The 13,331-nt window shown below is 35.9% G+C and overlaps 1 protein-coding gene across 2 annotated transcripts in view; it reads right to left on the reverse strand.

Annotated features, from left to right (window-relative positions):
• Window positions 1–3,641: 3,641 nt before the first annotated feature.
• ARFGAP3 (ADP ribosylation factor GTPase activating protein 3) overlaps window positions 3,642–13,331 on the reverse strand; it is a 35,128-nt gene continuing 25,438 nt past the window's right edge. Inside the window, exons 12-16 of one of the 2 annotated variants that reach the window (XM_052789831.1) lie at window positions 11,984–12,121; window positions 10,594–10,717; window positions 9,480–9,570; window positions 5,443–5,564; window positions 3,642–4,751 (exon numbers count right to left, since the gene is read on the reverse strand). In XM_052789831.1, coding sequence (XP_052645791.1) covers window positions 4,734–4,751; window positions 5,443–5,564; window positions 9,480–9,570; window positions 10,594–10,717; window positions 11,984–12,121 — 493 coding nt within the window. In that variant the 3' untranslated portion in view covers window positions 3,642–4,733. The remainder of the gene's footprint in view (window positions 4,752–5,442; window positions 5,565–9,479; window positions 9,571–10,593; window positions 10,718–11,983; window positions 12,122–13,331) is intronic. The other variant, XM_052789832.1, reaches the window with a different exon arrangement.

The following is a 13,331-nucleotide window of genomic DNA, read 5'->3' on the forward strand; positions in this document are numbered from 1 at the left end:
CACGATGTTCATCTCCCTAAGGATTTTGTCGCCTTAATCATTACAGTAACAGAAACCAAGAGAAAACCACATCAGTTTATAAATACAGATATAAATGCTGGTTTATGTTGATTGGCTCATTGGGTGACGAACCAATGAAGAATTTGACATACAAACTTCAGACTGCAGAATCTTCAGTCCTCATGCTGTAGGATCCTGCAGTGTTGAGGATTGTTGAGGACCTGCCTCCTGCGTATCCCAGTCTTCTGCACCTTGTCTCGTGGACAATCCTGCTGTGTGTCCTCTAAAACCAGCCTGTCAACATATTTTCTCCACCCTCCACTAAGGAAAGCCCCAGCTCTTCCATAGCAGTCTCCCAATTAAGAGAAAATGTAGGAGTCCTTGCTGTAAACACATGGAGCATCAGAACAAATGGTGGGGAGTAGATATCTATATTGCTCAATGAACACCAGCTACACGGGGCCCAATCCTGGTGCCCACCTGTAGATACTGTAGATGCCCTTATGACACAGCACTACAGGAGACCCACACCTTCTGGCGTCACAGCCAGTGATCAGGCAAGGTATGCTAAGACTTTTCTAATGGCAACAGATGTCCATAAGTAGGCAACCGATTTGAACTCTCAGTAGCCAAGATACAGAAATGGTTACCTTTAAGGTCAAACTCTGCTCTTAGACACAACTGAAGAGAACAGAAAGGTCAGACTAACCACACAGAATCCAAACATACAAATGAAGAAATAAATGTTGCAGAGCTTCAGTACAGAGCTGCAAGCCAAGCTGTAGATGGAGAGAAGTTCCAAGTCCTCTATCACTCCTTTCCTTCTTTTATGTCTAAAAACAGGGAGGTTGTTGAAGAAGGTGCACTCTTAGAGGCTTGCAAACCAGAGGCGAAACTGTTCTTGCATGGTTTGCAAACAGGACGGGCACAACCCTCTACTTACCCTCCAAGCACCACAAGGCTCTCTGGACTGCTTCAACAGGGCTATACTTCTCTGTTGTCACATCTTCTTGGGAAGAAAGCAACATTGCTTACCATGTAAAGGGAAGGAAAAGTCTCACAGAAATTGAAGTTGAAAAAGTACCATGAGATCATACTGCTTTGTGTAGTAGACCACATGGCTAGACTCCCTTTTAAAGTTTTAAATAGTAGAGACTAAGAACAAATTTAAATTGAAAGCACTAAAATTAGAAGTAACATATTCTGACGGTTTGCAGCTGATCTTGCAAGAAGACAAAGGCAGTGCTACTGTTTGTCTTTGAAGTTGTGAGCAGCAGAGCAAAGGATGACTACAACTTTTTCTGTGTTCTACAGACCTCCAGGTCTGTAGGACACCAGTTTGACCATTACTGATCAAAGAGAATCCAGTCTCATACACATGGATATGCAAAAAAGCTAATTTGTGTAGAAGCCCCTCAAAACCAAATCAAGCACAGACCATTTTATGTAGTCTTCAGCTTCACCCTTGATTTACAATGACAGCTAGACTTCTTTGACTCAAGAGCAGGAAAAAAGCAGTGTTAAGATACATGTAGCTAAAGCAACGTTTACAGACTCCTATGCTATGGAGCCACTCAGCCCACTCTTGCACTACAAAATCCTTCTAAAACAAAAGCTTACAACAGCATCAAAATGGCTCTGGAATTGCTTCTCCCAGCAGTGGAACAAACTGATGTGAAGCAGACCAGAAATGACAGCATTGAGCATTTCCCATTTTGCAGAAAGCAAGAGAAACAGACGGTAACAAGATTCCCTTCATAGTTTACGCAGGGAAGGAGACTACAGGTCTCTGCATCGAATTAATGCTGGTTCTGGCATTTTAATAACTAACTTTCAACATTTTTCTAACCCTTTTCAATTTAACCTACAAAAATTAACTCCCTGAATGATGAAGTATTAAATAATTCTCTTTCCCCTCCCCTTACATGCAGTGTCCTTACTGGACTTTAAGAAGAGGAAAGTTTACCTTGAACGGTTCACAGTTGCTGCTGCCATCATTCGGTTCCAGCTTTGAAAAAGCAAGATGTGTAACGGTAGTAAAAGAGGATTAAGGGAAGAAGAACTGCAACAAAATGCAACTGGTGACCAATGTCAAGTTTCACTTGGAAACTTGTCACAAAACCAGATCCAATATGTGGTTTTATCACACGTTCTAAAACCTGTGATGCCTGCAGCAGCATCAGTCACTTGCCCCTCTTTACCAGAGGCTGACAAATGTGTTTGAAGGCAAAAGATGAGAGAAAGGAAAAGGACACACAAGAAAGCAGGAATGCAAACCTAATTTTAGGTTTAGACTTTTTCTGCCTTTGATCCAGTCCAATCAAATCCTGCAAGGTCAGCGGTGCCATGGCATCCTGAATTCCCAGGAGACTAGGGGAGTTATAGCTGGCTCTTCCAGTGTACATGGCAACCCCTCCCCACCTCTATTTGATGAAACGCAGTGACAACTCATGGGTTTATTAAAGACACAAACAGGTGTATTGGGGGTCAAGAGCTATTCATCCACCCATTACGTCAAGAGAATGTCAAGAGAACGTATTAGTGGTACACAAGTTGCCATAATCTGCAAGAATAAATCCAATTTATGTTGAACTGGACAGTATTCCTGAAAGTATTGAATTGTTGTTCATGTGTAAGAATTCTGTGGTGTAATCTTCAGATTGCAGCAAAGAAGAAAAAGATTATACATCTGTTAGAGAGTTGCAGATGTTTTATGGCATTTAAGATAACCCCATAGGTGTTTCCTCCTAGAATTTCTTCTTATTTTGTACTGAAAATGTCAATTTTTTGTATTTTTCCATCTGTCAGTGGTTCAATGTATTGCAATGATGCATAAAAATGCACACAGTTATTTCAGTGTAGGTGATCTCACATACATTGTTACATATGAGAAACCACAAGAGGGGAGAGAACTACATTTTGTTATACTTCACTGCCTTAATTTAAGCAACTGCATCCATACACAAAGGTCTAAATATGCAGCCTAGTTATTGGAGGAGCAGCTCTTCTGCAAGTCACAGGATGCTGCTGGTATATTGCAACTCTGAAAAGCAGATCACTTATTACTTGTAATAAATTTACTACTGAGTGTACACTTAACAGAAAGAGTAGTCTGAAAACTAAGAATCTACCTGTAATTAGGGAAACCAAAGCAAGCCCTGACCAGTACATTTTCTTGTTATATTAGCAAAATTATCTCTATACAGTGGGAAAGGAGAAAACAAAGCAAGTCTTTTATTGTAAAGCTCTACAGTTAAGCAGAATAAATGCTTATCTTGTGCTACTCTTAAAAAAAAAAAAAAAAAAAAAGGATCATTTTTGGATTAATAAATCTAAACGCAACAGCCACAAGAGAAAGTTACAAGAACGAAGAGTTAGATATAAGAGGCAGCTAGAAATTAAAAAACAAATACAGCTATACTGTTAACTGTATTTCAACACAGTATTTCAATACAGTAGCTTATTTTCCACTCCAGCCTTAGGGTTTTGATTTCTAAATCACTATAGCAATTTAATAAGAAAGCGTTTCACTAATTGAAATGAAAGGCTAATTTTACTGGACTATTGTATAGATAGAATACAGATGGCAGTATTTAGAAAGCTGGAGACTGGTGTCTGCACACAGAAATTTAATTAAAAAATGAGTTTGTATCAATTTTTTTATTAGATATCAGCAGTTTACAAATTTGCATTAAGAAATAAAGTTACAGAACGGAAATAGCTTGAGCTCATTCTTGGTTGTGAGGTTTTTTTTCTTTAAGGTCATAATCATTTTTATACAGGATGCTATCAGCAAGAAATTCTAGACTGTCTAAAACACAGCCCCACTATTTACTCATTCAATATTTCATAATTTATCAAAAAACTAAGATTGTTCTAAACATTTTTAACAAATACTTAATTAACTACTCTATTAGGCCCTATATATATTTTAAATTTTTTTCAATTTGTACACAATACAGATTTTTAAAAAGCACTTAAGGATTCTATATTGCAATTTTTTGTAACTTTCAAAACTAGGAATAAAGAGATTGTTCCCATGACAAGATGAAATCCACTATTCAATATACCATGTGTCTTGTCTTCCCCATACCTCACACCTAAGCATACAATTTTCTAGCAGGAATATTGTTTTAAAACACTAATTCCCCATTGTTTTAATAATGCACATCAATTTATGACTGCAAGAGGTTCTATTTCTTGATAAGCGCAGGTATAACTTAATTCTATATTTTGTTACAGTCCACTAAATACCACCTCAGCATATGCTTAATTTACATTTTCTTCTCCACAGCTCATAAGACAGAAGACAAATTATGCCTGGTGAGTAAGGATGCAACTGCACTGAGATTTCTATCGGGAAGCCTCATTTCCAATATATGTGTTCATCCTTCTTTCTCTTTCCTGCCTCACAGTCAAAACCAGTAATACAATAAAGCTCCCAACATCTAACATTAAGGTTGCTAAAAAATACAGGACTGTTAAGGAGGGGAAAAAAAAAAAAAAAAGCATATGCAATGTAACAAGTTGCTACAAGATTTCTGCTCTGTAAAGATGAAATAGCAGTAAGAAGAGGTTGAGCCAGAAAGCTGCACAAGGGAACAAATATGCTGGAACAAATAAAAACATCAACAGTCTTAAGGCAACCTTCATTTGAATCAGCAGTGTGATTACTTGTATATCTGAAGAGAAATCCTTCTTTAGTTTACTTAATTATGTCAATACAAAAGATGTTACGAACCATATCGATCCTAAAAAAGTAAAAAAACCAGACATGAGTATGTTTTCCATTGAAAGAAATTACTTTTACCTACATTTGTAAAATAAATAGTACTTTAATTCTTAAAGACTTAAAAAAAACCTGACCAGTGCTTCCAAGAACTGGAGTTTATAGTTAAACTCCAGGATAATTGGCCTGATTTTCAAACACCCAAGAGCTCCCACTGACCTCATATAGGAAATGCAAATTAACTGGAGCATGAAGGATGCTTTATACTATTGAGACAAGGATGTCTTAATTTTGTGCACAAACATGGATCAAAGGTATTACTGTCAAGTCATTTAAAGAGCCAATAGAGTTAGATGATTGCTGTGGGTCCCTTCCAACTGAACTATTCTATTCCGACTTATGAACTATTAATACTTTAAAATAAAGTGACAGCAAGTAACTTCCATGATGGAATTTCTGTTTCAATCGTAAGAAAAGAAATAAACTATATAAGGGAAAAGGCAAAAAAGATATTCTAAGGAAGGTGAGCTATCAGCTACAGATGTGGTTTTAAACAGATAAAGATCTACTGTCTACCATGAGAGGTCTACAAAGCTCAAAACCAAATTCATTCTGTTCTCCCTAAAGACGATTCAATGGCAGGATCCATGATACTAAATCCCTACAAAAAGAATTCCAACTGATGGTTAATGTATTGTAATATTTTTACTAACCTGTATAGATGTCATGACCCCATTAGCAAGTACAGAAAGTTTTCCAGCCACTGATTTCACTCCTTGTTTAAACTGAGCTATATCAGGAGCTGAAGGCAAGACATTTGTAATATTGTAGCTTCCTAAAAGGGGAACACACACACACAAGAAGAAAACAATTTTATATTAAAAGCAGCCTTTTTTTTCCTGCTGAAGTACAATATACTACTAGGAGCACTAAACACCAATATCTGCTCAGCACTGTAAAAAACACTAGGCACAGATCTCAAATTTCTTAAATGCATCTTCCTTTTAATTTTTTTCAGTTGTTCATAATTCCACCCAGAGTGTCATCTTCTATACTTTGTATTCCCAGCTGAGCAATTAATGTTTGGATAACGTATGATTTATTCTGCACTTTCAATCTGCTGCAATGTTATTTGTCTTGTATCCTAATCAGCTGTTACTACCTTGCAATTTAAAGATGAATGCACTTCAGTGGTGGCTGAAGTGATGAACCCTATTTGTGTGCATGCATAGGTATGCTTTGCGTGCTGTATATACACACATATCTTGCATTACTATGTCTGAGGCTTGGAAAATTCTACAGAAATTATAGTAAAGGTAAGTAAGTTTTAAAACTCCAAAACAAAGCTGGCAATCCAGCCTTCCTTAAAGCCAATGTAGTTTGGCCAGTGTTAGCTCTGCTGCTATTATGAAAAGTATAGGCCTAAAGGTAACAGAAATTAAAGATGTTTCAAAACTAACTGCATGGTAAGTATTAACATGCTAATAATTACAATCACCGGCTCATTTGCAAAAAGAATTACCTGCACACCTTAATATTAAATATCTGATACTGTAAAAGGCATAAATGGCAGTAAACCAGCATCACAGAACTATGATCTCAGGAATAAATGGGGCTCCTGAGAGGAAGCATCCCAAAACAGACCATTTTCAAAATGAAGACTGCAGCCTGTAGCCTTAATTCAGACACATAGCCAACTGATAGTCGTGACCAGTTGGGACACAACTGGTAAGTTGTGAGCAGTTACTGAACCTCGGACAAGCTTGTCCGCCACAGACTCCACACCTGCACAACTCCAACTCCTTTTGCCAGCAGCTCCGTGCAGGACATTGCTACACGCTGGCAGCCCCTTCTTCTCCTTTTTTTCTTTTTGAACAGGGGTGGAGAAGAAAGAGAGAGACAACCTGCAGCTCCTCTTTTCATGGGAAGTTAAAGGCACCTGCCTCGTTAGGCAGGCTCAGAAAGACATTAATCTAGATAATTCGATTTACCTACGGTAAGTGGCTAGTTCGTAATGGCAGATGCATAGTCACATTCAGAGAGCTTCCCGCTCCATTCTTTAAAGCCAGCTAGTAGCTGCTTCTGCAATGCATGGGCACACTTGTTTATAGATTATTTTCAAAAATTCACTGCCACTGAGGCAGACCTATTTCTGAACTGTAATTTTGACCTCTGTATGACCTGTTCCACTTATCAAATGCTTCAGCATTTTTGTTATTAAAGTCAGAGTCATGGAAATAAAATTTGCAGATATAAATAACCTGAGAAAAGCTCTAACCACTTCTCAGTGACATGAATTTTCTCACGTTTTTCTGATCATGTATGGTCATCTGAAAAACTTTTGTAAATGAGACAGGAAAGCCACTCCTTTTCTTGTGATTTCCTTCAAAATCAGCACCTACAAGTCAGCCGTCTGACATGCCATCTTTCACAAGCAACTGGTCTGAAATAATGCAAAGTAAAAGCATTTTCTTGCAGCCCCCTCTTTTTGGTAAATGGCTCCTACAGCATTCTGTACAAAAGCAAGCATCTCAAGACTGTTCTACCCTAAGATCTCAGCAGTGCTCATAAAAACAACTTTAGATTCAAAGGACATTTTATTCTGGCAAGGACCCCAGAATTACAGCAGCATTTTTGTTGCCAGCCTCTGGTCTCCTGATTACCTTTATTTTATGGAACTGATGGCCTTGGCATTAATTCAACACCAGACAAGCTATTAGTGCAGTAAAATTTTTCTAAGAAGGGCCACTGTCAAAAGATAAGTCTTTGGGGTGGGGGGTGTAACAGAAAGACATGCAGGAAAGGAAGATTCTGTAGATTGAATATAGTGTGAATTTATAATACACAATTATTATTATAAATAATTCCTGGTATATTTTTTCCTCACTATTATTTTAGAGCAGTTAACAACCTACAAAATTTAGCAGAAGTTTAGTCTTTGTAATATAACTTTACATTTACTGTTGGGTTACGTGCCAGTCACAGAGAGTAACTAACCTCAAGTCGCAGGCAGGTATTTTTCATCCCATTATTAGGAATCTCTGCATTCCCCCACAAGACCCAAGAACCTTTCCAAGTGGTCAGTGATGAATAATCATGTGTGCACAATTCACATACACCCAATAAACATTATATAATTGCCTGTAAGTACCCTTATTCAGAACATGGTGAGAATTTTATCACATATATAGGTATGTGTACATAGAAAGGTACATTCATATATATACACACACAGATACACATATATATATATATCTCAGATCACACAATTTGCCCCATCTTTAACTTGTATTTACCTTTTCCTAGTTCATTCTCTTATTCATTACTGTGTAAAAGCCCCACATATATTACACAAATTAAAGGAAAGATTAATTCCATATAAAATAATCTATATGCAAGAAAATTAAAAGAAAAAGGACGAAGAAAGTTCTAGTCAATGATAGATTGAAAAAAAAAATAGTATTTGTTATCACAATCCCATGCATAATTGAAAACACAGTTTACAAACTCAGAAAGAAACACTGTTTCTTTGCTTATGTTCCCCACATCTTTTTTTCTTTTTTTAAGCACATGTACAACACCGTGTTGCAAATACTCTTTCAAGTGGCCAAAGTAAGTTACTGCAATTTCTGCTTTATGTTTCCTCCCCTCCTTATGCGATTTCTGCTCTATGTCTCTCCCCCCCTTAATTTTTTTTTTTTTTTAATTTCAAATCACTAAAATCCAGCTCTTAAGTAACTGGTAACAGGAGTTATTTCTCTACTAGCCAGTGTATTCAAAACTTGCTTTCAGGAGATCAAAACTGAACAGTCACTGTTTTTCTTTTTCCCCTGACTTTTCCAAAGTAAAATCAGATGCTGAATACTGTTTGCTTTTCTAGCCTATTTATGTAATTACTCACAGATTTCAAGTTCTTCAGTAATTCTTTTTTTTCCATTTCTTCACAAGTTAAGGAGCGAAACCCAACTGATCAAGTCAATAAAATGTTCCAGTATTTCCTACCTTCTCTATTTCACATTATTGCACTACCCAAAAAGGGTGTTGGAAAAAAAACATGCGAGATTTTCAATAGCCTAAGGGGCTACTTTTCAGTCACTCTAATGTAATACTTCTATCTTTCTAATTTGATGAACTATACTCTCCAATGTAAGATGTTCCAACAAATCTTTTAAACAGACAAACCAATTGAAAAATTTCGTTAATAATTTGGCAAGACTGGTGTTAGAAGCAGATATCCTGATGAATGAATATGCCATGCAACAGATTACATGGGAATTTCAAGGCTACTAACATTTTATTAAAGATTCTTCTTAGATTCAATATTATTAAGACAGCTATTTTCACATATATAAATATACAAGTCGCTTAAACATAACTTATCAAAAAAACTACCTGATAGTCAATTTAGGTGTTATCTCATTTTTGTAACAAAATATTACAGTTTTCCTTTGATAAAAATTATTTACAATATAGTTAGTCTATTATTTGCAACAATTCACATAAAAAACCCGGTATAAAATATTGAACATACTGAACTGAAAATACAGAACTTGAAATTTAAGATATTAAATTTTTTAAAATAATGACCACACCTGCTAGGCTTGTTTGACCTATTAGCAATACTAATGCATACTGCACTTTGCACACTTCTTGCAGCATACAGCACCAGCTAGCTGACAGTGTAACTAGAAGCAGAGTAAAGCAATGTATTCACTGCATGATAAAGTTTCTCACTCTGTTCAATATGTACCTGTTGGTTGTTTTTTCTGATCTTCAAACAAGTCAGCTGAACTTATAGATGAGCTTCCAGAAAGTCTTTCTAGTCGAGCCCTTGCTTCATACTAGAAAAGAATTGAGAACAAAAAGTATTCTAACAGTATGCTGCGATCTTTCAAGGTCATATCAGATAATTCATGAGATTATAGATACAGTTTTAAAACATACAATCCAGCTAAAGCTGACTGTTCTGAAAGTTGTACCCATTTCATAGTTTTCACATGACCTACATGGTGTTTGTCATCATCTCAACTCATTTCTGAGTTGATCAAATAGTGACATTTACCATTGCAACACCAAGAGGCCTACTCACTGTTAGCTACCCAAAAATTGCTGAAAAACTATGCAACCATTAAAAACAACAACTAAAAAATGTGAAATAGAGTGGTTGAGTAGGATAAGGAAAAAGCACTGCAGTAACATCATGTTAACCCTTCTAATCACATGATACTTTTAATTCAACTTTTTTCCTGAGTTCCCTGGGAACAATATACATTGATTGTATTTTTTTACATTACTCTTTACATTGTTATTTTTTCATTAAAAATAGATTTTTTAAAATGATCCCTTGCCTCCAAAATGCAACACAAATATTAATCTGTTTTTTATTTCTAGTCTGATTCAATTACATGTCATTTGTCGAACAATTTATCTGCTTAGTTAGCCTTATAACAGCAATAATGTTTCCATGTAACAAATACAGAGGGGACAGCTGTTTTAACAACAGTTTGTTGGCATCAGTTTGGGTATTTAGAACAAATGAAGTAGGCCTTCACCCAGCATCAGGCTGATTCTTTCAAAACTAAAGACTGCTGAATCATAGTCTACCACTTCTATCACAGAAGAATGATGTTGGAGGTAAGGTCCTACTTGCAGCTGCAACTCCTTAAAATGAAATACTAAACTATCAGAGTTATCAGAAACTTGTACATTTCTAACAAACAAATATTCAAGTGGACATAATTCTATAAGCTTACCAATTCTACCAACATTAACTATTTATTGCCTTCTCTTTATACAAGAGCACCATGTTTATAGTCAAAGAATATTTTAACATTTAAAAATATTTATCACTGCTTTCTACTTACATCAGCATGATCTTGTCTTCCAAAATACATGTCTGATGAAATTGCTTTTACATTGCCAAATTTTTTTTGTGCCTCATCTGTGTTTAAAGATGGTTCATATTCAGGCTTACGACGAGATGCAGGCCTAGAAGAAAAATAAACTGCATTAGCGACCATAACTTATTTACATCATGGCAGAATGCAGTAAGTCAAACAAGAAGCACTATCATCTTTGCTTTCTGAAGCCTAAAAGTATAATAATGATTTTTTTTTTTTAATAAAAATTAAATCAGTATCAACCCAGGATAAAGATAACTAAAGATAACTAAAATAAAGATAACTAAGTTGATAGAGCAGCAAATAAAATTTCAGTGACAATTGTACAAGATGGTGAGCATATAGTATTTCAAATTCATTCATCTTGTATCTTTATTTTCAGAGTTCATTTAAAAAGCAAGCTAAATTATATGAACAAGGACAGAATATGTCTACAAAACTTCAAAAAACCCAAAACACAATGTCAGTGAAATTCAGATTTAAACGTAACAGCACAAAAAGGTTTGACACCTTTTGAACTGTCACTGCCTTCCACCTCAAACATACATATTCAATACCTGCTCCTCCTCCCCCCCCCCCCTTTTTTTTTTAAAGTAAATGTAAATAAGGAAGTAATAGTGTTATGGACATGAACCCCTATTTTGTGTAATATGGATCACTGGTCCACTCTTTAGGAAACAACAGAATATGCTTGTGTTAAAAAAAAAAAAGAAAAAAAGTTGTACTTAAGTGCACAAACTGCATTTTACAGGTAAATGAAAAATACAGTTTTAAGTAAGAAGAACAGAAGCAGGAAACACCAACCAAGCACACAAAACCTCACATTCTTACATTTTCCACTTGAGTACAAAGATAAAACCACAGCTGTCAAAGAAGAAGTACATTCATTTTCTATCATCACAACAATCAGACCTGTGGTTTGCAAGTATCTTCAATACCTTCATCCTAAAAGCTGAGTACCCTACAGTTTTACTCATTTGGTAACTGGGTTCTCTTTGGTTCATTAGGCAATAAACAAAGCAAGTAAAGCAAGTATGCTTTCAGAACAGTGCAAATATTTGAGTTTCTCTCCACAACTTTTGTCTACTTCTTTTTTTGCTGAAGTGCTTTGGAAATTACCTCCAATACATATACTGTACAGCACTGAGCAAAACAGACAAGTGCTTAAAATGTAAACAGCAAATTCAGCTTACAAAAGAAATTCAGCCAGGAAGTCCCTTGACTGCTGATGAAAGTTATGGCCAAATTCTCCTTCTAGACTAAAAAAAAAATCCCACTACTACGACCAGGACTCAAATCATATTAACAAACTTGGGCTTTCTGTACAAAAATTAGTTAGGTTTTCTTGGTTTACCTGTCTGAAAACCCTGTACTTTTTGAAGTTAACATTATATCAACGTCTCTACTATTATTTTCTTTCTTCCAAAAAGAATCTGAATTGTCATCCCATTTAGAGAAAGTGTTGCTCCTCAAATCTGAAGAATCATAGTACCTAAAATAAAAGAAGCAAAAAAAAAAAAAGTATTTAAAAAGTGGGAATTTTATATTGTTAGGTAAATATTGCTATAATAAGTGTTCACTAGCAAGTAAGTTTTCAGCACAATGATAGTTGTCAGAGAATAATCTGGATTTCATAATATTGCTTAGACGCTTTGTACAGCTGAATCCAACGGATTTTGGGGTTTTTTACACGTGTATTTAACCGATTCAAAAGTTCAGCCTTTCTTTAGGCTGGATAGGGTGATGCATATGCAGTGGACTGCCTGAAAGATGTGGTCCGCCCAAAACCAGCAAAGTTGTTATTACTTCAAAGTATTACATCTTTAGTGTCAGGCAAAGCACTGGGAAGAACATTGTCAAGATATCTGGCTGGTTTAAGAGCAACGCTAAGAAAACTTCAGGATAGACCCTGCGAGCAAGGCACCATGATGACTCTACAAGGTATTCTTCTCATAAAGGCCTGGCATTCTTGACACTCCACGCTAAGATACCAGCTATGAAAAAAGCCACCACAACTTTCGAGGCACTTTGAACACTCCAGAGATCCAAGAGCACCTAACTAACCCATGGCGTCCAACTGCGCTGTGGTTCCACATGGGGTAAAGTTTTCTAACTAAGGGGCTGATGGTGGCTAATCTCACAGTTCCATATGAGTCAATCTGTAAGCTATGCAAGCAGAGAATCTGCTCTCATTTTCTGAGGCATCAACAAACACAGTTCAGAAAAGTAAGGAAAGCCCTCATCTCTGGTTCTGTATATTTTTGTTTAATACAAGTATTAAGTACCTCTGAGTTTTGTAACATGTTTTATTAAAACAATGCTAAAGAACATATTTCTTAAAAGCAAGTCTTAATTTTATAAGACAATCTTCTCTTGCATATCAAAACTGCAGGGAAAACACAAACAGAAAGAAAAGTGAAAAAAATGAAGCATGTTTGTCAATTCTGGTGGTATGTTATCTTGACCTTTTCCCCTTTTATTACCTACACATATCTAAACATCTATGGAAAATACTTGGAAAAAAACACTATTAAAATGCCAAAGACTAAGAATTTCCCTTTGTGGTTAAATAAATTTTCTTAAAGTTTGGATATGACCAGGATAGGGAGTAAGATGATCAAAACAACAGGAGGCTAGCAGTATGGAATCATTCAGTAGAACAAGCATGGGATATTGAAGTCTGCATCTGTATTTTGTGAAAA

This window comes from Harpia harpyja, chromosome 6 (assembly GCF_026419915.1).
Source record: "Harpia harpyja isolate bHarHar1 chromosome 6, bHarHar1 primary haplotype, whole genome shotgun sequence".
Lineage (NCBI taxonomy): Eukaryota > Metazoa > Chordata > Aves > Accipitriformes > Accipitridae > Harpia > Harpia harpyja.